This window comes from Biomphalaria glabrata, chromosome 6 (assembly GCF_947242115.1).
Source record: "Biomphalaria glabrata chromosome 6, xgBioGlab47.1, whole genome shotgun sequence".
Classification (NCBI taxonomy): Eukaryota; Metazoa; Mollusca; class Gastropoda; family Planorbidae; genus Biomphalaria; species Biomphalaria glabrata.
In genome coordinates this window covers 43,057,509-43,079,265 of record NC_074716.1, presented here as the reverse complement: position 1 = coordinate 43,079,265, position 21,757 = coordinate 43,057,509, and the positions used below count along the sequence as shown (strand labels likewise).

The following is a 21,757-nucleotide window of genomic DNA, read 5'->3' as shown; positions in this document are numbered from 1 at the left end:
CTTTAACCACTTCTCATGAATGAGTGCTCGGATTTCTGCCGTTGCTTGCAAAAACGTGCATGGTGCTTCGAGGTGAGTGGCTGCCGAAGCTCCCTCTCTTGCAAGGGTATCTGCCGTTTCGTTGCCTTTCACGCCGCAATGTGGGGCGCCCACTGCATGAAAACGACAGCTCCAATGGCTCGGCGGATGTTATCTGCGGCGCCGACTGCCTCTTCTATTACGGACGACCCTCCCCCGCAGCAAGCCATAGCTAAGAGACTGGAGCGAGAGTCGGTGACTAGCACTAAGTAGTTGCGCTAGTTTTATTTTGGGTCATTCGGGCTCTAATAGCCTCGAATGCCCGAGTTATCCCTGTTAATTCAGCGTCCATGGAACATGCAGCGAAGCCGCATGGACCAGAGAGCCGGTCTGTTTCTGGCCGGTCTGGGTATTTCATCATACATACATCTCAAGTTCTCAAGTTAAAAAAAAAAACAATCTTCCTTATCGGGTTACAAAACAATTCTGGTATTGTTCTAAAGTAAATAGATCCAGGCCTCAAGTTACTTGATATTTGGATAAAAAATATCTGTGTGTTGGTTTAAAATGTATTGCAAAAAGAATGACTCTAAGAATTATATAAGCATCGGCTATAGGAACATCTTTAACGTAACGTTTAGACTAAACAGGGCCGGATTTAGACTTCATAGAGTACTTTATCTTTCGCTCTCTCTTAAAAAAGATTGAAAATACGCCTGGAACCCATTTTGTGGTCCCCCAATGGGGTCCGTAAGCTTTTGTTGCTTTCATCACCGATAATAAACCAAAATGGACGTGGAGGAACGTATCAGTGTTCAGCTGTTCACTGTTACAGTCGATTGTCGAAATAGTCGAAAAGTCTTTAAAGTATAACATGCCCATTCGATGTTAAGTCTGTTTCCAATTTTAATAATCTTAGATTATAACTATTTATACAAAAACTAAATTTTAAAATAGACGGACACTCATTTTAAGTTATGAAACAATCTATTAATCACGGTATTAAAGAGAGGAAACTAACGATAATTTTGATTGAGAAAATTAGGGAAAATGTGTGTGTGGGGGGGGGGGGAACGACCATAAATTACACCCCGATACCAGAAAAATGGAGGCGCGGTGGCTGAGTGGTAAAAGTGTTTGGTTTCCGAACCGAGGGGTCCCGGGTTAGAATCCTGGTAAAAACTAGGTATTTTAATTACAGGATCTTTAGTTCGCCTCTGAGTCCACCCAGTTCTAGTGTAGTGCGGGACGCATAGGGCATCAGGTTATGAGAAGCATCAAACTTTATCATGTTATGTATTAAGCTCCTATTCCCTTGAGCTTTTAGTAAAACAAAAACAAAAAAACAACAGGATAATATAGACTTAACGACATTGAAGAGAGATCTGAAGTTTTTTCAGATGATGTTCGATACTTTTGTTAGCAAGAAAGTACGTACGATTTATTTGTAATATCTTTTTGTGAAGTTGCTTTTTTTGCTTACTAGCAATACTCGAACAATGTTAGTTTGGGAAAAAAAAAGTCTTTTTTTATTTCGATTTTTTTTTTTGGAAGGCATCATGAGGAGTTACCGCATCGGGCATCATACACCTTAGCTACGCTACTGGGGGAGGGGGGGGGGTCTAACACACTCATCGTTTGGTATGGACTGTCTTGACGGTGGAGGTTTGGATTAGGAGTAATACATGGAACATAGGAATCTCATTTTAAAAAGGATTTAAATAATAAAGAACACAGACAGTTTTGTTGAGCTTGTTTTTGTGCAATATAGATGCGATGTTTACCAATAGCCTCGTTCTGTTTTAAAGTCTAAATGGCAGAAACGTGAAGCAACCAATCAGGTTTTGCTTTCAATTCTATCACGTTATTGTTATTTTTATATATATATATATTAACAGGGGCAGACAATTATTTTCTCACTTCTGTTGTTTCGCTGACAGCTGGGATTTTTCAGGGAGATAATTGTCACGCTACAGTCCCCCCCCCCCCCAACTTCCCTCCCCTTCCCAGTGCTCTTTACAGCATTGTACGCATGTCCAGTCTTTGAAGGGCATTGAATCCATCAATGAACAGTCGTTCCATTAAATCCACTAGTGACCAATTAATACATTGAATCTATCATTGTCCAGTTGTTCTCTTGAATCTATCAGTGACTTAAATCTATCAGTGACCAGTCGTTCTACTAAATCCATCAGTGACCAGTCATTTTATTTTATCCACCTGTGTCAATCAGTGACCAGTAGTTCTGTTGGATCTATCAGTGAACAGTCATTCCTTTCCATACATCAGTGACCAGTCAATCCCGTGAATCCATCAGTGATCAATTGATACCTCGTATCTATTAATGACCAGTTATTCCCTTCAATCCATCAGTGACAAGTCGTTCTACTAAATCCATCAGTGACCAGTCGTTTTCTTGAATGCATCTGTGTCAATCAGTGACCAGTAGTTCTGTTGGATCTATCAGTGAATAGTCATTCCCTTCCATACATCAGTGACCAGTCGTTTTCTTGAATCCATCTGTGTCAATCAGTGACCAGTAGTCCTGTTGGATCTATCAGTGAATAGTCATTCCCTTCCATACATCAGTGACCAGTCGATCCCGTGAATCCATTAGTGACCAATTGATACCATGAAACTATCAATGACCAGTTGTTCCCTTCCATACATCAGTGACCAGTCGATCCCGTGAATCCATCAGTGACCAATTGATACCATGAATCTATCAATGACCAGTTGTTCCCTTTAACCCATCAGTGACCAGTCGTTCCGTTGAATGTACAAACCTTTTCCCATAAATATCATCCTTACCAAGGGTACATCAATAATGTAACTCAGTAAAAGGCCGACCTACTGCCCGAGTTTTTTTGGGATACATTTGACATTTGACACATACACAACGCTCTGGATAGTGTCCGGAGGAAACATACACAACGCTCTGGATAGTGTCCGGAGGAAACATAGTTTTTACGAGACGGAGGGACAGACGGACGGACAGACAGAACACACAAAAATAATAGCGGCTATAGGGGCCGCTAAAAACACTTATACTAAAATGAACTAAAAGTACAAAAAAAATTTTAGGCTAGGCCTCACTACAGAATTATATATTTTTTTCTAGCAATCACGTTTTTGCACACAGACACACACACGCACACCTGTATCAGATATATTATCATTTCTTAGAAGTTGACTTTATCGACTTTTTTAAGTAACGTGTAATATTACATTAATTACATATATCTATGTGTATGTTTTTGTGCGTGTGTGTGTGTCTGAGAGAGAGAGAGAGTGAGTGAGTTTAATGACAAGGGACGTCATTAATCCACTGCACGCAAAGCTCTGCAAGCTATTTGTTTCTCCACGAGTTATTTTCTCCTTGCAGTGATGGATGATGTCCCTTTGTTATTTTACTTTGTTCTTTTTCTTTTTGTTGTTTTTTTTAAATAATTTTTCTTCAGGTGGTCAGAAAAGGAAGATGGTTAACAAAGCAAGAAATCTGGGTTAATTCTATGCGTAACTGAGACAATCTAGGTTATTGGATTTAGCAGGACTCAACCAGAGTCAACCTAGAAGATTGGATGGACTGATACATAAGTATAGAGTGAGTGTAGATCTACTTTCTGTTAGGTCTGTTTACACTAGAGATTTGTCACTAACATTTTGTATTGGGGGTGGACTATTTGAAACGGTCGGTGTTACTAAAATTAACCATCTCCAAATGAGTAAACCTACTATAAGTAGTAAAAAAAACACCTGCTTTTCATATCTGAACTTGGCGCCTATCAGAAGACACCAATGTGTTACAAGCAAGTATAAAGCAAGAGCTAAAGACATTTGTAAAGACGTGTGCTATAGATATGTGTTAAAGACAAATGCTATAGATATGTGTTAAAGACAAATGCTATAGATATGTGTTAAAGACAAATGCTATAGATATGTGTTAAAGACAAATGCTATAGATATGTGTTAAAGACAAATGCTATAGATATGTGTTAAAGACAAATGCTATAGATATGTGTTAAAGACAAATGCTATAGATATGTGTTAAAGAAGATTACTAAAGACATGTGTTAAAGACGAATGGTAAAGACGTTTTGAGGACATGTACTTAAGATAAGTGTTAAAGACGAGTGTTATAGACATGTGTGTGCTAAAGATATGTGTTGAGGACAGGTGCTAAGACTTGTGCCTAGAGATATCTTGTAGGCAATAATTTGTCAATTAGGCAATACTCTTTCTATTAGTTTGTCTATCCAGACTTAAAACTGGTATGGCATTTTTTAATAATAAGATTTATCTGTCAGTGTGACACGCGTATATATATATATATATATATATAGAGAGAGAGAGAGAGATAGATAGATAGATAGATAGATAGATAGATAGATAGATAGATAGATAGATAGATAGATAGATATAGATAGATATAGATAGATATAGATAGATAGATAGATATAGATAGATAGATAGATAGATAGATAAGATAGATAGATAGATAGATAGATAGATAGATAGATAGATAGATAGATAGATAGATAGATAGATAGATAGATAGATAGATAGATAGATAGATATAGATAGATAGATAGATAGATAGATAGATAGATAGATATAGATAGATAGATAGATATAGATAGATAGATAGATAGATAGATAAGATAGATAGATAGATAGATAGATAGATAGATAGATAGATAGATAGATAAGATAGATAGATAAGATAGATAGATAGATAGATAGATAGATAAGATAGATAGATAAGATAGATAGATAGATAGATAGATAGATAGATAGATAGATAGATAGATAGATAGATAGATAGATAGATACGATAGATAGATAGATAGATAGATAGATAGATAGATAGATAGATAGATAGATAGATAGATAGATAGATAGATAGATAGATAGATAGATAGATTAAAAGACAGAGAGAAAGAGAGATCTATATTGATAGTGTTGAACAGAAATGTATAACCATCTCCATCAAAACTAAGCGTCAACATGAACTCTGAATGCCTGAATTTCAATGACCAGATCAAACTGTCATGATCATCACTGGACGCAGACGACGATCCACTAGGAAACTGTTTGCCAACCCTTCACGCAGACAATGCTGATTAGCATATCCACCCCAAAAAATATCCATTCGAAATGTGAAAGGTCATCGTAGGAGGGGGAAAGTGACCTTTCGTGTTGACTGACCTTTAATACCTCTGATAACAGGGGGCTAATTATGCTGGACATGAAACCCCTTTCAAGTTGCGTTGGGCAGATTATCGTCTGCTGATAGGAAACAGCTTTTTATTATGCCTACTGTCATGTCAAAGCTCTGGAGCTAACTTAGCTCAAGCCCAAAACAATATTTTGTTATTTGATTTTTGGGCTATTAGTTTTGTTATATTCCGTTTTGGGCTATAAGTTTTGTTATATTCTGTTTTGGGCTATAAGTTTTGTTATATTCTGTTTTGGGCTATAAGTTTTGTTATATTCTGTTTGGGCTATAAGTTTTGTTATATTCTATTTTGGGCTATCAGTTTTGTTATATTCTGTTTTGGGCTATCAGTTTTGTTATATTCTATTTGGGCTATTAGTTTTGTTATATTCTATTTTGGGCTATCAGTTTTGTTATATTCTATTTTGGGCTATCAGTTTTGTTATATTCTGTTTTGGGCTATCAGTTTTGTTATATTCTGTTTTGGGCTATCAGTTTTGTTATATTCTGTTTGGGCTATAAGTTTTGTTATATTCTATTTTGGGCTATCAGTTTTGTTATATTCTGTTTTGGGCTATCAGTTTTGTTATATTCTATTTGGGCTATAAGTTTTGTTATATTCTATTTGGGCAATTAGTTTTGTTATATTATATTTGCTTGTGTCTGGTAATCTTCAAATACAAAAACAAAATATAATAAAATACTCTGAAAGACACAAAGATAAAGGCACATTCCTCGTCCCATATGCTAGGACAAATTTGTACAAATACTCCTTCTTCCCTAGTGCTATTAGAGCATGGAATGGGTTGCCTGAGCTAGCCAGGAAAACCAGTGACTTGGCAGAATTTAAGTCATTGGTTAATATGCATGACTAAATGCATGACGCGTAGGACGTAATCATCTTCTTTTTTGAAGTAACGTCTGTATTATATAAGATAGAAGATAAGATATTAGTTTTGTTATATTCTGTTTTGGGCTATCAGTTTTGTTATATTTTGTTTTGGGCTATCAGTTTTGTTATATTTTGTTTTGGGCTATCAGTTTTGTTATATTCTGTTTTGGGCTATTGGTTTTGTTATATTCTGTTTTGGGCTATTGGTTTTGTTATATTCTGTTTTGGGCTATTGGTTTTGTTATATTCTGTTTTGGGCTATTGGTTTTGTTATATTCTGTTTTGGGCTATCAGTTTTGTTATATTCTGTTTTGGGCTATAAGTTTTGTTATATTCTGTTTTGGGCTATTGGTTTTGTTATATTTTGTTTTGGGCTATCAGTTTTGTTATATTTTGTTTTGGGCTATCAGTTTTGTTATATTCTGTTTTGGGCTATTGGTTTTGTTATATTCTGTTTTGGGCTATTGGTTTTGTTATATTCTGTTTTGGGCTATTGGTTTTGTTATATTCTGTTTTGGGCTATTGGTTTTGTTATATTCTGTTTTGGGCTATCAGTTTTGTTATATTCTGTTTTGGGCTATAAGTTTTGTTATATTCTGTTTTGGGCTATTGGTTTTGTTATATTCTGTTTTGGGCTATCAGTTTTGTTATATTCTGTTTTGGGCTATTAGTTTTGTTATATTCTGTTTAACATTGCTGGTAGAGATAGATGTCACTAAAACCTTTCTTTACTCTTTTCTCTTGTACGAGATGTAGTGTACAAATAGGAACTTGATTCGAAAGTCTATTAGTATATTAATAAATAAGTATCGTCGTATCGATAGTCCCGAGTTCAAACCACGCCCGGTTTTACCCCATGACATGCTGCAGGACGTAGGCTAATATTGTTTATTTCTGAATGAAACTTCTAGAAACAAAAGGATTTTACATTTATGTTACCATTGATATCTAGAGCTTAATAGCAGCATTTAGTGATATTAGAACAAGTTAGAAGTAAATAACGTTTGTCTTTTTTTTGTTACAAAGCTTATATCTACTCTGTAGTTCTGTCTGTCTGGTAAAACTTTGGAACATGTTATTTGTCCAACAACAATTCTCCGATCAATTTGAAACTTAATAAAATTATTTATTGTACCTAACAAAACATGAATCATAAAAAAAAATATCCATTAGTCAATTAATTACTGGTAATATAAAACAATAAGTCAATTAATTACTGGTAATAAAATATTTTGTTTGATATCAAAATTGAAAATTAATCCTTCAGTCTTAAAATATAGGGCTAAATTTGTGGAGTTTTGTCCCATTAGATAATTGTAAATTTAATTTCTCCCATACCCATTCTCGGATTAAGTTGAAACATTACAAAATAAAAATATTGCACCTTACAAAATATGAATGAATTTGAAAAATTAATCCATGACTAAGTTAAATGTTGGTAATAGATTATTTTGTTTCATATGCAAAAGTTTTCATGTTTTGCTTGTTTTATGTTTAAGTTGTGGGCGACTTTGGGATCTTTGTGCGCGTTAATACCACAAGTCTTTTCAAAATAATGTGTCTCTTTTTTTTTGTTTGTTTGATTTTTTTGTTTTTCGTTTGTTTACCTCGCGAGAGTTTTACAATAACATTTTGCTGCTAAGTTGTTGAAAGAGCTTTTGAAATAATTTTTTAATGCAATTAATTGATGATCGAAAAGGTTCGTTGTTCCGTTGGATGACGGATACTCCGGGACTTAGAACTTATCATCTAATCTCCCTGAAGCACGTGAAAATGAGTAAGCAGTCTTTCTTTACGGTCTAATTTTTTCCGGCTATTGACCAATGCGCTCCCCCCCCCTCACCCTATCTCTCTTTCTGTCTTTCTCTCACTCTTTCTCTCTTTCTCTGTTTTACTCTCTCTTCTTTCTGAATCGCCTGAATTACAGGTCTATTGGACAGTGACCAACTCTGAGCTTGGCTAGTACTGCCTGTTCATCACGCTAGAAAACCCATCATGCATCCTGTTTGGCCAACTCTACTGCCTCCACAACTCTCTCTTCTCCTAACAATTCATTGCTGGACTTTTCGTTGCTTTTCGCTAACGTGCTGCGTGTATTACTCTAGAAAGCTGCATTGCACATTGTCTCGAGACTTTTGTTTCTTTCCCCCGGAAGAAAAGGAGAATGGAGTCAAATCTGCTCCTGGCAATCCACACACCCATTCAACAACCTACTTACTTTCTTCGTTATCAGATGTCTTATCCAAATCGTTCTCCTGGGTGATGGTCACTTCATGGCTGCACGTTTGGACCGCAGTGTCCGCAGCTAAAATGTGGTCAGTGGTCTGGACATCGTTCCCCATAGCTCCCGCGAGAGCCCTGCGGAGATCCTTGCGCTGCTTTCTGGTGCCTGGGATGCTGGGCAGACGAATGTCCAGTCTCGACCCGGCAGGTGTGGCTACCTGTAAACAATAAAAACAACAAAGAGAGTAATCTAATATCGAGATCAAAGAGAGGTCTTAGGGCAAGGTCAAAGAGAAGTCTTAAAGCAATACCAAAGACAAAGAGAAATCTTATAGCGATGCCAAGGAGAAGTCAAAGAGAAGTCGCATAGCAATGTAAAGAGCTGTCGGTTTTATCACTAGCCGAAACTAGGGAAACCCGAGGAAAAGAAATATTAATGAGCTTGATGATCTAAAAGATAAAAATAAAAATTTTCCCAAGTGCTCCCAACAAAAGATTTGTTGTTTTTTTAGACTATAATTTTTTTTTTATTCCTTGAGTTTTCTTTTAGCACGCTTAATTAAATTATGCATTAAATAAATCTTCATCAAATCTTGAATTTTGAATTACGAAAAAAAAATGGCTTCATTCTCCTTAACAAACTGGACTGTTTAAACTAGAGCAATCTTTCCCAAACTGTGTTCCGCGGAGCCCTAGTGTTTAGCGAGGCCTGCATAGGTGTTTCACGAACTACTGGAATAATTAACTAGTAGGTCACCACGTGAATAAATATATCTCCAAAAAAAAAAAGAAAAGTGTTCCTCTAAATACTCAGAATGTGTGAAGTGTTCCTCTAAATACTCAGAATGTGCGAAGTGTTCCTCTAAATACTTAGAATGTGTGAAGTGTTCCGCTAAATACTCAGAATGTGTAAAGTGTTCCGCTAAATACTCAGAATGTGTAAAGTGTTCCTCTAAATACACAGAATGTGTTAAGTGTTCCTCTAAATACTCAGAATGTGTGAAGTGTTCCGCTAAATACTCAGAATGTGTAAAGTGTTCCTCTAAATACTCAGAATGTGTGAAGTGTTCCGCTAAATACTCGGAATGTGCGAAGTGTTCTGTTAAGGTAAAATGTCTGGGAAACACTGACATAGAGCAACAGAGCAAGTAAAAGAGAAATGACATAGACTCGTGATGCACCAACGTCTATTAGACTTTTTTAAAAACATGAATTTGACTAACTGCGTTTGCTTTTTCTATTTGAAAGATGTCATAGTAATGTCAAGCCTACTATAAGATTTAAACCTACACTCTAACTATGGACAACTGGACGCTTAAAATTTCACCCCCTTTCCATTTTACTTTATTATAAACAGTGATGGATTTTGAATTGAAAAGGCCCTAAGCTATTTGAGATATAAGTCCATTATGGAGCCTTTTATAAGTCCAGATATTATATGAAGCTGCTAAATATTTCTTGTGGGCCCTAAGCTTGTGTTGTCTATAAGTACGCCCGGCCCTGATTTTATGAAATCAAATCATTCTTGCAATAACAACAAAAATGTAACCTACTCAATGTGATTGTCACACAAATATTAAGTAACCTCTGGTCGGGAAGTATCTATATATATAATTCTTTTCATAGCTCAACCATTCCCGACACCAAGAAGTCATGGAAAGATCACTCTCTAATTTCTGCAAGTCGGACTACAATTACCCAAAGTAACTTTAACGGTGAAAAAAACGAGGGGGGGGGGGAGAACAAGTAGTATTCACCCGTCACTAAATAGCAGGGCCGGACTTAACCATTGTGGGGTCATATGTGAAACGGATTTCGCGGGGCCAAGTTTGGGTAGGGATACGGATAATATGTAAAAATTAAGAGTTTGTATTCGAAAAAATATTCGTCTTTGCATTTTATTCATGCTTTACTACGTACAGAATTACTTTACGAGCCTTGCAGGAGCTCCTGGTAAATCAGGAGGCCGCGGGAAATCTGTTATAAGTTATAAAATGGTTTGATTTGATAATGTACACGTTATGAAAGTCCTATGAAGAGCGGGGCCCACTGTAGTCGCATAGGTTGCAGTGGCTTTATGCGGCCTTGCAAAATAGCATCGACTAGTTAACTTTAAAAGAATACAAGAATTGAATTCTAATCCTACAAGCTTTCTTTCTCTTAGACGTTTTCTTTTAGGATTTTAAAAGTGTGTAGTTTGAAATATTGATTTCATAGTATCCAATGGCGTCGCTAAAGGGGGCGAGGGTTGGGGACCGCAGTGGTTAACACCTTTCAGAAATAATCCCAAATGGACTTTTTTTTTATAACACAAGAAAGCAAAAGTCCATATCTAGTTTTAATAATCTTAAATTTTAAGACTATTAATAACGACATTACATAAATAGCATAGACGCATATTTTATATGTGTGAACCAAATCAATGAATTTAGGAGGTGACTCTTTTTACTAGAGTTTCGAGAAAATAGAGAGATCCAACTATATTGGGGAGGTGTTTTTTTTTAAAGGAGAGGTGACAGTGGGGGAGGGGAGAGGGAGGTTACACCATAAGCGACCGCACCGGATGACAAGAAACATAGCGACGCCTCTGATTGTATCAATACTCAGTTTGTGGAAGTTTCTCTCTCTCTCTCTCTCGCTCTCTCTCTTTCTCTCTCTCTCTCCCTCCCTCTCTCCCTCCCTCTCTCTCTCTCCCTCCCCCTCTCTCCCCCTCCCTCTCTCTCTCCCTCCCTCTCTCTCCCTCTCTCCCTCCCTCTCTCTCCCTCTCTCCCTCCCTCCCTCTCTCTCTCCCCCTCCCTCTATCGCTCTCTCTCTCTCCCTCTCTCTCTCCCCCTCCCTCTCTCTCTCTCTCTCGATTCTTCACCGTGCTTCCATTATACACGATCTTTTTGTTTCTTTTTTCTTTTCACTGACTCCAGCCTGGGCGTTTTCTAGCATTACGTAAGCTTTTTCTTTAACTCCCCCTCGGGAATGGGGATCAGGTCGAAATGGAGGAAACTGGTCAGCACATCACTTGTTCTGCCCAAGATGCTACAGACTTCATAGCTCACTAAGGTGAAGAATAGTATTACTAACAAAAAGTAAAGTAAATTTCCCATTTCAGACCTAGTGATCTATAGGGCAGCTGATATAAAGGTCATTGATTCTATAGCCCACTGTTAACGAGGGTGTCCTGTGGCAAGACACAATGATCAACCGCATTTGTTAGGTACCCATTAAAGCTGGTTGGACTCAGAGGCGCCCTGAAGATCCCGAAAGTAAAAAAATCATCAGGATTTGAACCCGGAACCCCCGGGTTGGAAGCCAAGCGCCTTATCACTCAGCCACTGCGTCAGTAGAATCTTACAAATAAAATATGAGTTTCAATCAATCTGGAAATGACGCGCGGCATTAGCTAAACAAAGCGGTTTAATATTTCGTGACTGGATGATCTACTGACCTAGTTAATAGCCTCGTTTTAATTCTTCTTGTCTTTGAGTTCGATGTTTGTGGTTTGCTTCCATCTTGATTCTCCTCTTTACTTTCCGTGTGATATATAGATATAGAGCCTACACCTTACATGTGAGACTATCCTAGCTAACAAATTAGATCACAATCTTGCAACAATTTAAAAATGTGACAAATTACTAGTTTGGCCGCAAATCACCCAAGTGCTACTTGGATTAAGTTAGGGGGCACGGTGGCTGAACGGTAAAGCGCTTGACCTCCAAACCGGAGGCCCCAGGTTCGAATTCTGGTGAAGAATGGGATTTTTATTTTCGGGATCTTTGGGCGCCTCTAAGTCTATCCAGCTCTAATGGGTACCTGGCATTAGTTGTGGAAAACTGAAGGCGGATTGTCGTTGTGCTGGTCACATGACACTCTCGTTAACGTAGGCCACAGAAACAGATGACCTTTACATCATCTGCCCTATAGATCACAAGGTCTGAAAGGGGAACTTTACTTTTCTTACTTGGATTAAAATACAACTATAGAACAATATAAACACGGCGATTTAACATTCCCTGGCTGTAAAACTCTCCCCCTCATTCTCTATAATCATCTCTCTCTCTCTCTCTCTCTCTCGCAATCTTCATTCCTCTCCCTCTCTCTTTCTATCTTTCTCCAAATCTTCAATCCTCTCCTTCTCTCCAAATCTTCAATCCTCTCCTTCTCTCCCAATCTTCAATCCTCTCCTTCTCTCCCAATCTTCAATCCTCTCCTTCTCTCTCCAATCCTCTCCTTCTCTCCCAATCTTCAATCATCTCCCTCTCTCCCAATCTTCAATCCTCTCCCTCTCTCCCAATCTTCAATCCTCTCCTTCTCTCCCAATCTTCAATCCTCTCTTTCTTTCCCAATCTTCAATCCTCTCTTTCTTTCCCAATCTTCAATCCTCTCTTTCTTTCCCAATCTTCAATCCTCTCTTTCTTTCCCAATCTTCAATCCTCTCTTTCTCTCCCAATCTTCAATCCTCTCCTTCTCTCCCAATCTTCAATCCTCTCCCTCTCTGCCAATCTTCAATCCTCTCTATCTCTCCCAATCTTCAATCCTCTCCTTCTCTCCCAATCTTTAATCCTCTCCTTCTCTCCCAATCTTCAATCCTCTCTTTCTTTTCCCAATCTTCCATCCTCTCTTTCTTTCCCAATCTTCAATTCTCTTTTTCTTTCCCAATCTTCATTCCTCTCTTTCTTTCCCAATCTTCAATCCTCTCTTTCTTTCCCAATCTTCAATCCTCTCCTTCTCTCCCAATCTTCAATCCTCTCTTTCTTTCCCAATCTTCAATCCTCCCCTTCTCTCCCAATCTTCAATCCTCTCCCTCTCTCCCAATCTTCAATCCTCTCCCTCTCTCCCAATCTTCATTCCTCTCCTTCTCTCCCAATCTTCAATCCTCTCCTTCTCTCCCAATCCTCTCTTTCTCTCCCAATCTTCAATCCTCTCTTTCTTTCCCAATCTTCAATCCTCCCCTTCTCTCCCAATCTTCAATCCTCTCCTTCTCGTTCAATATTCGAACCTCTCCCTCTCTCCCAATCTTCAATCCTCTCCCTCTCTCTCAATCTTCAATCCTCTCATTCACACCTCCCCACTTAACTTTCTTCCCTAACGTCTACTGTCCCAACTTTTCTTACACACAAATTAAATACAAATTAACCCGAAAATAACAATACAAATAATGACTACTGTTACTAATATTCACGACACCACCGCAGTATCGCAGTCCTTCTTTGTCTGTAAGTTTTGATCCGTTGCAGGGCCGCAGACAAAACCAAAAGAGACAATGAACTCTGCAGGACGTTGCACTTCACATCAATTTCAATAAGAAAACGCTCTTCAGAACACGAGGCAAGAAAAATACGAAAGTGAGACACGAAATAGAGAGACCTCGTCAGGGTTTTATTTTCATCACTTGAATGTGTGGGAAACACTCAGAATAGCATCAGGGAGTTATTTGTGGAACTGTCTAAATAACGAAAAGAAACAAAACAACAGAAATGCGTCATTAACGACGCGGACTTGAACATCTTGATGGCTTTTAAAACAAATGTAGAAATATCACTCCATCTAATATTTTATGTCTATATTTAAAGTTTTTTTTTTCAGTTATCAACTTGGTTATCAACTTAGTTCTGAGAGACCGAATACTAATAATTAGTCAAAGTAATGCAATGCATTTTATTTACCACAGTATTTGGTGATAAGACTTTGTGGTCATGTTAAACGAATGGAAAGAGGGCACTCTTTAACAACAGCGAGGCAGGGTGTCATGGACCAAGTTCAAGATTATGACGGTGGCCAAATCGAGTCATCCTTTATGTATTAGTACAGTGTTGCCCCAACATAAATCGACCTGCGGGCCATTTTAATTTCCGACACTGGTGTCGCGGCCACATAAAGGAATGGTACAAAAACGAAATGAAATTGACCTGAAACTATTTGAGTAGAAACCCGTGGATCTAGTACTTACATTCATTAATGGGATGTTATTATCTCTTTTGTTTTTTCATGCGTCAGAAAACGGCTTCATTTCTCTACTAAAAATATGAACAACAGTGTAGCTTGCTATACCAACGACTCATATTCTTGACTCTTTTTTGGTAAATATTAACATTAATCTTCCAATCTCCAGAGGTAGTTTAACAATCTTTTTATTCGAATGACGTTAATTTTGTTTTATAATGGCGATTCTTTTTTAAAAAACAGCCACACTTTAATTTACTACTCGAATATATTGGCTTATTATCATGTTCTGCAAAAATGTAAAGGTCTTTCCTTGGTACCAATCAATAGGAGAAAAAGTGAGGGCCCTAACGTAGGTAAAGAGACATTTTACAACCTTTTCTTTAAAAGGGGGGGGGGGGGGGTAGCGGATTTTCTACACTTTGTGACGACATTTCGGCGGGCCGGATGGAACCACGTGGCGGGCCGTATCTGTTCCGCGGGACGTATTTCGGACATCACTGTATTAGTACACATACAAAATGGCATCTCAATGCAGTTTATTAGTAGTATTAGTGACATGATAGTCAATTCAGTAATGACTTTTAACAAGTAGATGATAGAAATATGATACATTTAATTACTTACAGCTAAAAATTGTTTGTTTTTTCTTTCAAGGGCCCTAAATGGATATAGTCTGGACACAAAAATCCCTTCGCGCCATAGTTGCTACGTCATTACTCTCAAAGCAAACTACTTCATATAGGGGGTTCTCAGAATGTCAGCAATTTTTCAATTTTTATTTGTACGGGATTTATAGAATTGATAAAGAAAATTAAGAGAGCTTTTTTAACATAAACAATTCTCTGACTCCTGTTTCTCTGAACCCAGTTTCTCTGACCCCTGTTTTTCTGACCCCTGTTTCTCTGACCCCTGTTTCTCTGAACCCAGTTTCTCTGTCCCCTGTTTCTCTGACCCATGTTTCTCTGACCCCTGTTTCTCTGAGTTCAGAGAAACAGGGGTCAGAGAAACAGGGGTCAGAAAAACATGGGTCAGAGAAACTGGGTTCAGAAAAACAATATAAGAGAAACAGGGGTCAGAGAAACAGGGCTCAGAGAAACTGGGTTCAGAGAAACAGGGGTCAGAGAAGTATAAAGATGTTCAAATCAGAGATCATTGAAATATATCAATTGAAACAAAGTTCAATGTATTCATCATAACGAAACCATAAATAAAGCGATTCATAACTAGCCATTGAAGATCTTCAAGCAACCTCAGAATGAGTCTAGATGGAATCATAATTATAGTTCAACTAATTATCTCAGGGAAAAAAAACAGAAAATGTGAGCAATGAAAGAACAATGGCTTCAACAGAAACATTTCTTCCAAAGTTACGTCCTAAATATTTCACGAGTCTCTAATTTAACAAGATAATACAATAACAGTCTTTTCAGACCAAACGCTTTTAAAGCTCAATCTGAACCGTACAAGTTTTCAGACAACTGCTATGACAATGGAGTGCAAGGAGAACAGTCTCGAGATCACACAATGTTTCAAAGATCAGGACTTCATTGGATTTTACTTTATGAAAAATTAATTTGGAAGCGATTAAGGAATGTATTGTTTTCTACATTAAAATGGTCAGCGTCTTTATGGACATTGTAAAATAAACGCTACAATACAACTGACATCAAACTCTTTGTTACAATAATTATTGCGGTCTTGCTGTCCCCCACTTTTGAGCAGAACAATGGAGTCGTCCCTGGTTTTGTTGTCATGGTTCAATGAGCAGGGCAATGGAATTGAATACATAGAAATGTTCCACAGTGTTGAACCCGAGTCTTTCTTTTAAAATCTAAACAATACACTGAATGATAGTTTACAATAAAGCTCGAATCTCAGTCTTCTAAATGGTCTATTTCTTTTTATGATAACATTGTTTACCACAAAGTAGATGATGAATTGTATATAATATTATCTTATTTGTATCTCGTACTTTATATGGCATAATAGAAGCAATCGAAGGCTAATCGCTCTAATGATAGCCAATTATTGTGTTCAAATTAAATTCTCTCAGAATAAAATTAAAGGCCTACAGTCATTTATTGTGACATAATTATATACTTAATACCACTATTGACTAAAATAAGAAGATTACGATTCTTTTAGATTTAATTTGTTTTTGTTTAGCATAAAATTGGTAACACAATTTTGATTTTTAAAAATTGTTAATTTAATTAGTGGTTATTTGTAGGATGATTGTTGACATAACTCTGGTGTTATAATTTTTTTTTCTTTTTGTGTTTGCGTGACCGTTTCCTGACTAGGTGTTCTACGTTTTGTATATGATCTAGGCGTTCTATGTTGTTTTTTTATGTGATCTAGGTGTTCTAGGTTTCTTATGTTATATAGGTACTCATAGTTAAGATCTAGAAGATGTGCATGCACATGGGCTCTCGAAGGGGGTCGCAAGATCGTGCATGTGCACCTCCCCCCCCCCCTTTCCGGCTTCTAAGTAGCCGAATTCTAGCCAATTGTTTTCACCTTTAAATCTATTAACGTCTTCTAAGTAGCAACTGTGGTCCTTCTACTGACGTACAGTTGTAAGGATAAGCTATTGTATGAGACTAATAACAATAATAATAATCTTTACTCATAGAGAAGGAAATTTTCTACTAATTTGTGAATTACACCAAACAAAACTAGCCTAGGCTTTTCAGGAATTGATGCAGACCATGTACGTGCACCCCCCTCCCTGAATTCCGAGTAGCCAAATTTTAGGCAATCTTTTGCACCTTCAAATCAATGAACTTCATGAAAGTAGCAACTGAACCAGCAATGCTTCCACTTAAGTACAGTTGCAAGGAGAAGTTGCTATTGTAATAGACTAAATAAACTTAAACAGGAGTTGATGGCCGACCATGTCTGTGGCATGTACTTCTCGACAGACGATCTTTCCCTTTGCAACTTGACATTGAGTGACCTTTCCATTTCTGGGGGAAAGCCTGGGTGTTAAATCTGAGAGTGCCGTCAACAATCGCCTCTCCTCCATACTTACCAGATCCAAAGGGATGGAGAGCCATCGCATTTTGGGGTCAGGTTGATGGAGAGCCCGACGGAGAGCAGTGATCTTACCACTGTTCCCCTGCCTACGGGGCTCTAAAATCGGATTTTCTGTTAGGCTTCCAAACCGATGCAAGAGCTGGAACTTGAAGAAGACTCTCAGCACTGTGCTCGATAAACGTTCATCGTCATCTCGATTAGAAGCAATTCTTAATAAAGTTATTGACAGTTTCGGTAGCCACAGTCAACGTTTGCAGTTGTTTTTTTTTATTATCGTAGGGAGTCTCGAGCCGCAACGTTTACAGTAAACAGATTGTTCGCTTTTTTAGTTTTTATTTTTATTTCATGGCACAAGCTTTAACAGTTCTCTTAATGTCACATAGAGTAAAAAAAAAAAAAAGGAGATTCGAAGCCGTTCTTTTCTTTAATAATCTGCGCAATTAGAAAGTATTTTAAAAAATTAAAACAACGACTAAAGTTAAAGGTCGCAACTTGCACCCCCCTGCGGGCGTCCCCTGTGCATGTAGCCTATATGAAACCAACGTGGAAGGCTTCAACAAAGACACGCGCCAAAAATTTACAACAAAAAAAAAATACATCGTAATTTTTGTAAACATTGCAAATAATAACATATAATATAACATATACTATAATCTTTTGAATGAGAAAAAAAAGAGACCTCTAACTCGACAACTCTGGGGCTAAGCAGCCCGGAGGAATTCCAGCTACCCGTCGCCTCAGCGTGGCCCTCCGGTGGAAACGTCTAGTGGGTGGAGACTAGATAGGCTAAGTAGGAGTAGCGAACCAGGCCCGGCCGGGCTTCACTGGGTGAGGTTGTTTTTTTTTCTCTCACTCGGGGTTGGGATGGAAAGATCGCCCGGAACCCAGTCCAAAAAGTCCGTCACACCGTTCCACATGGGGGCCGTCATCAGTGTCCCGTTAGCTGGAGTGACGGTCCCTGCACGGAATAGTGGCGGTTACAGTATAGGAATATGAGACAAGCTCCCCGCAGTTAGCACTGTTCTGAGACCGGGGACGGTGCGCTGTGTACACGGCACAGCCCGGTCTGGCCCATTCAACCGATATGGCCGTGTACCGTTGGGAACCCTCAGACAGAACAGGGGTGAAGAGCCCCATGTCCAGGCCTGGTGGTTGGATAAAAGCCTTTCTAACCATCAACGGGATAATGGCGCCTACGGCGCCGACGCCCTACTGGACTTCACTGAAGGGGACTAAGCAGCAACACGAAGATGAGGTGACTATCGAGGTTTTGAACATCCAGTTATTTGATTGGTAGTGTTAACAGATTCTTTTTTTTTTCCCAACCTACCAGCCTAGCCGTCATGTGACCTACCGAAGCTCCGCCCATTCGCTTCCCCCAACTCCATTCAATTCACCAATAAAGATATAAATCCGCTTATTTTATTAAATGTATTGTACCGGAAGCTCAAAATTGGAATTAGTGAAATCTGCCCATGTGGAGTATCACCAGAGAATGACGACCACGTCCTCCAAAACTGCTCTCTTCACCAAGAGGCCCGTATAAGACACTGGCCCCAAAACACCCCAATAGAAAGAAAACTATATGGAGAGCTCCCTGATTTGGAAACCACTGCGCAGTTCATCTCATTTATTGGTCTAGTCATATGAACACTCCAGCATAACAATGAGAATGAAGAAGAAGAAAAAAATTAAATGTATGAGTACTATGAATACCTATATCTAAAAAGTATGTAATAATATATATAATTAGAAGATTGCTCGTATGTACCGCTGGATTTACTTACATTTGTTTATTAAAAAAATACTTAACATGAATATTTTAGTTTTAAAACGTGTATATTTTCTAGTTGGCGGAGGGTAAGGCCATTGGTAGACACGCTTCCGTAAATCAGGAACTGCATTTACATATTCCGAGCGAGCTACAAGTGGACACTTCTGAATCACGACAGTGTTGCCCCTCCTCCCCCCGACGTAATATTTAAAATGTTGGAGGTAAAATTGCGAAAAAAAATGTTAGAAAAAAAAAGTTAAAAGTTTCTGACCCGTCGAAATTCGGATATTATATTTTTATCTCTTTTGTGGAGGCCCCTTTCTTGTGGAGGCTCCACTTGTCCTCTGTTAAATCCGGCCCTGTAAACGAACATAATAACAACTAACATAATCGATCATCAAAAATGTTTCTAATGCTCACATTTCTCCTCTCAGAAGTGGTTTACTAAATTCTCCGAATGTGTGAAGTGTTCTTAACAGTTAAAGTTTGGGAAACAATGGTCAACCATATTGTAGTAACCTCCCCTTATTGTGTGTGTTTTTATAATCATCAGTTTTTGTGTGATTTAATTATAATTTATTATAATACGTTGCACTTTTCTGGAAATCCGTAACTAGCGACAGTGAAACAAAGTTGTCGCCATTTAGTGACAGTGAAATGCTAACCGTCACCACATGATGCCTTAAGCAACGAGGCTCTATTTAAAGTACCTTCAGCTACAATTGCAAAACTAGGTAACGCGCTTTAGCTTTACAAGCCCCAAAAGGCATATCATATAATTAGCCGACACGATAAACTTCCGTGTGGCCAGGTAATGACTAAAACTCAAGTCTTATCTTTCTTTTTCCTGACACTTTCAGGAAGTTAGTTTAGTGATAGAATGGCGAGGGGGGGGGGAAAAATCAATGCAAGGACTTTCTACCCCCTCCATTTGATCAAATAAATTGCTAAAAGTGAAAGAAGCATTTTTTTGTCAAAGTAGGACTATGGGGATAGCATTTTTAAGGCTCTTGACTTCAGAGGCTTGAACCTTTTTCAAGGATAAATTTACCAAGTCATTAAACATTTATTTAAAAAAAATGCAAATATAAAGGGTTTAATTTTGAAGCCAGTGATTCCCAACCAATTTCTGTCTAGGGGCCATTCCGACAGATATAACATTGGCATCTTCGCTACATTTGGCCCTTGAGTCTAATAAAAACTGACCGTCTTCTACTTCAATATGCACTGAAAGTAAAAGCTTGGAGTGGTCGGATAGCATCGCGTCACGGGCTGGATAAGCCCCGCAGGCCATAGTGTGAACATCACTGTTTTAAGTGTTTAAGTTTTAGACTTCCCACTCACTCGAATTTATAATGTAAAGAAGAAATGGGGATGGGGGAGTGATAAATAGTTTGGTGGTAGACTGACCCAAACTAAGTAGGGTAAGTGGGTCAGTCGTTTGAGACAATTATGTTCTATTTATTATCCGGCACCTGCTGGAAAGGGTCAACAGGAGGTTGCTGAAAAGAGCCAAATTGATCTCAACTGAACAATAAGTTATGATGATATATGAAAGAAACTGCCTAATTTGGAACTCGGTCAAAATACGGCAGGTCAAAATACGGCAGGTCAAAATACGGCAGGTCAAAATATGGCAGGTCAAACAAAACATGGCGGGTGGAAACACAGACAAAATATGGCGGGTGAAAACACAGACAAAATATGGCGGTTGGAAACACAGACAAAATATGGCGGGTGAAAACACAGACAAAATATGGCAGATCGAAACACAGACAAAATATGGCGGTTGGAAACACAGACAAAATATGACGGGTGAAAACACAGACAAAATATGGCAGGTCGAAACACAGACAAAATATGGCAGGAGAAAACACAGACAAAATATGGCGGGTGAAAACACAGACAAAATATGGCAGGTCGAAACACAGACAAAATATGGCGGGTGAAAACACAGACAAAATATGGCAGGTCGAAACACAGACAAAATAAGGCAGGTCAAAATATGGCAGGTCAAACAAAACATGGCGGGTGGAAACACAGACAAAATATGGCGGGTGAAAACACAGACAAAATATGGCGGTTGGAAACACAGACAAAATATGGCGGGTGAAAACACAGACAAAATATGGCAGGTCGAAACACAGACAAAATATGGCGGTTGGAAACACAGACAAAATATGACGGGTGAAAACACAGACAAAATATGGCAGGTCGAAACACAGACAAAATATGGCAGGAGAAAACACAGACAAAATATGACGGGTGAAAACACAGACAAAATATGGCAGGTCGAAACACAGACAAAATATGGCAGGTCGAAACACAGACAAAATATGGCAGGTGAAAACACAGACAAAATATGGCAGGTGAAAACACAGACAAAATATGGCAGGTCGAAACACAGACAAAATATGGCAGGTCGAAACACAGACAAAATATGGCAGGTGAAAACACAGACAAAATATGGCAGGTGAAAACACAGACAAAATATGGCAGGTGAAAACACAGACAAAATATGGCAGGTCGAAACACAGACAAAATATGGCGGGTGAAAACACAGACAAAATATGGCAGGTCGAAACACAGACAAAATATGGCGGGTGAAAACACAGACAAAATATGGCAGGTCGAAACACAGACAAAATACGGCAGG

The 21,757-nt window shown here is 38.3% G+C and overlaps 1 protein-coding gene across 1 annotated transcript in view; it reads right to left on the bottom strand.

Annotated features, from left to right (window-relative positions):
• LOC106079880 (blood vessel epicardial substance-A-like) overlaps positions 1-21,757 on the bottom strand; it is a 107,974-nt gene that overhangs the window by 62,120 nt on the left and 24,097 nt on the right. The window contains exon 7 of the mRNA XM_056032520.1: positions 8,347-8,569. Coding sequence (XP_055888495.1) covers positions 8,347-8,569 — 223 coding nt within the window. The remainder of the gene's footprint in view (positions 1-8,346; positions 8,570-21,757) is intronic.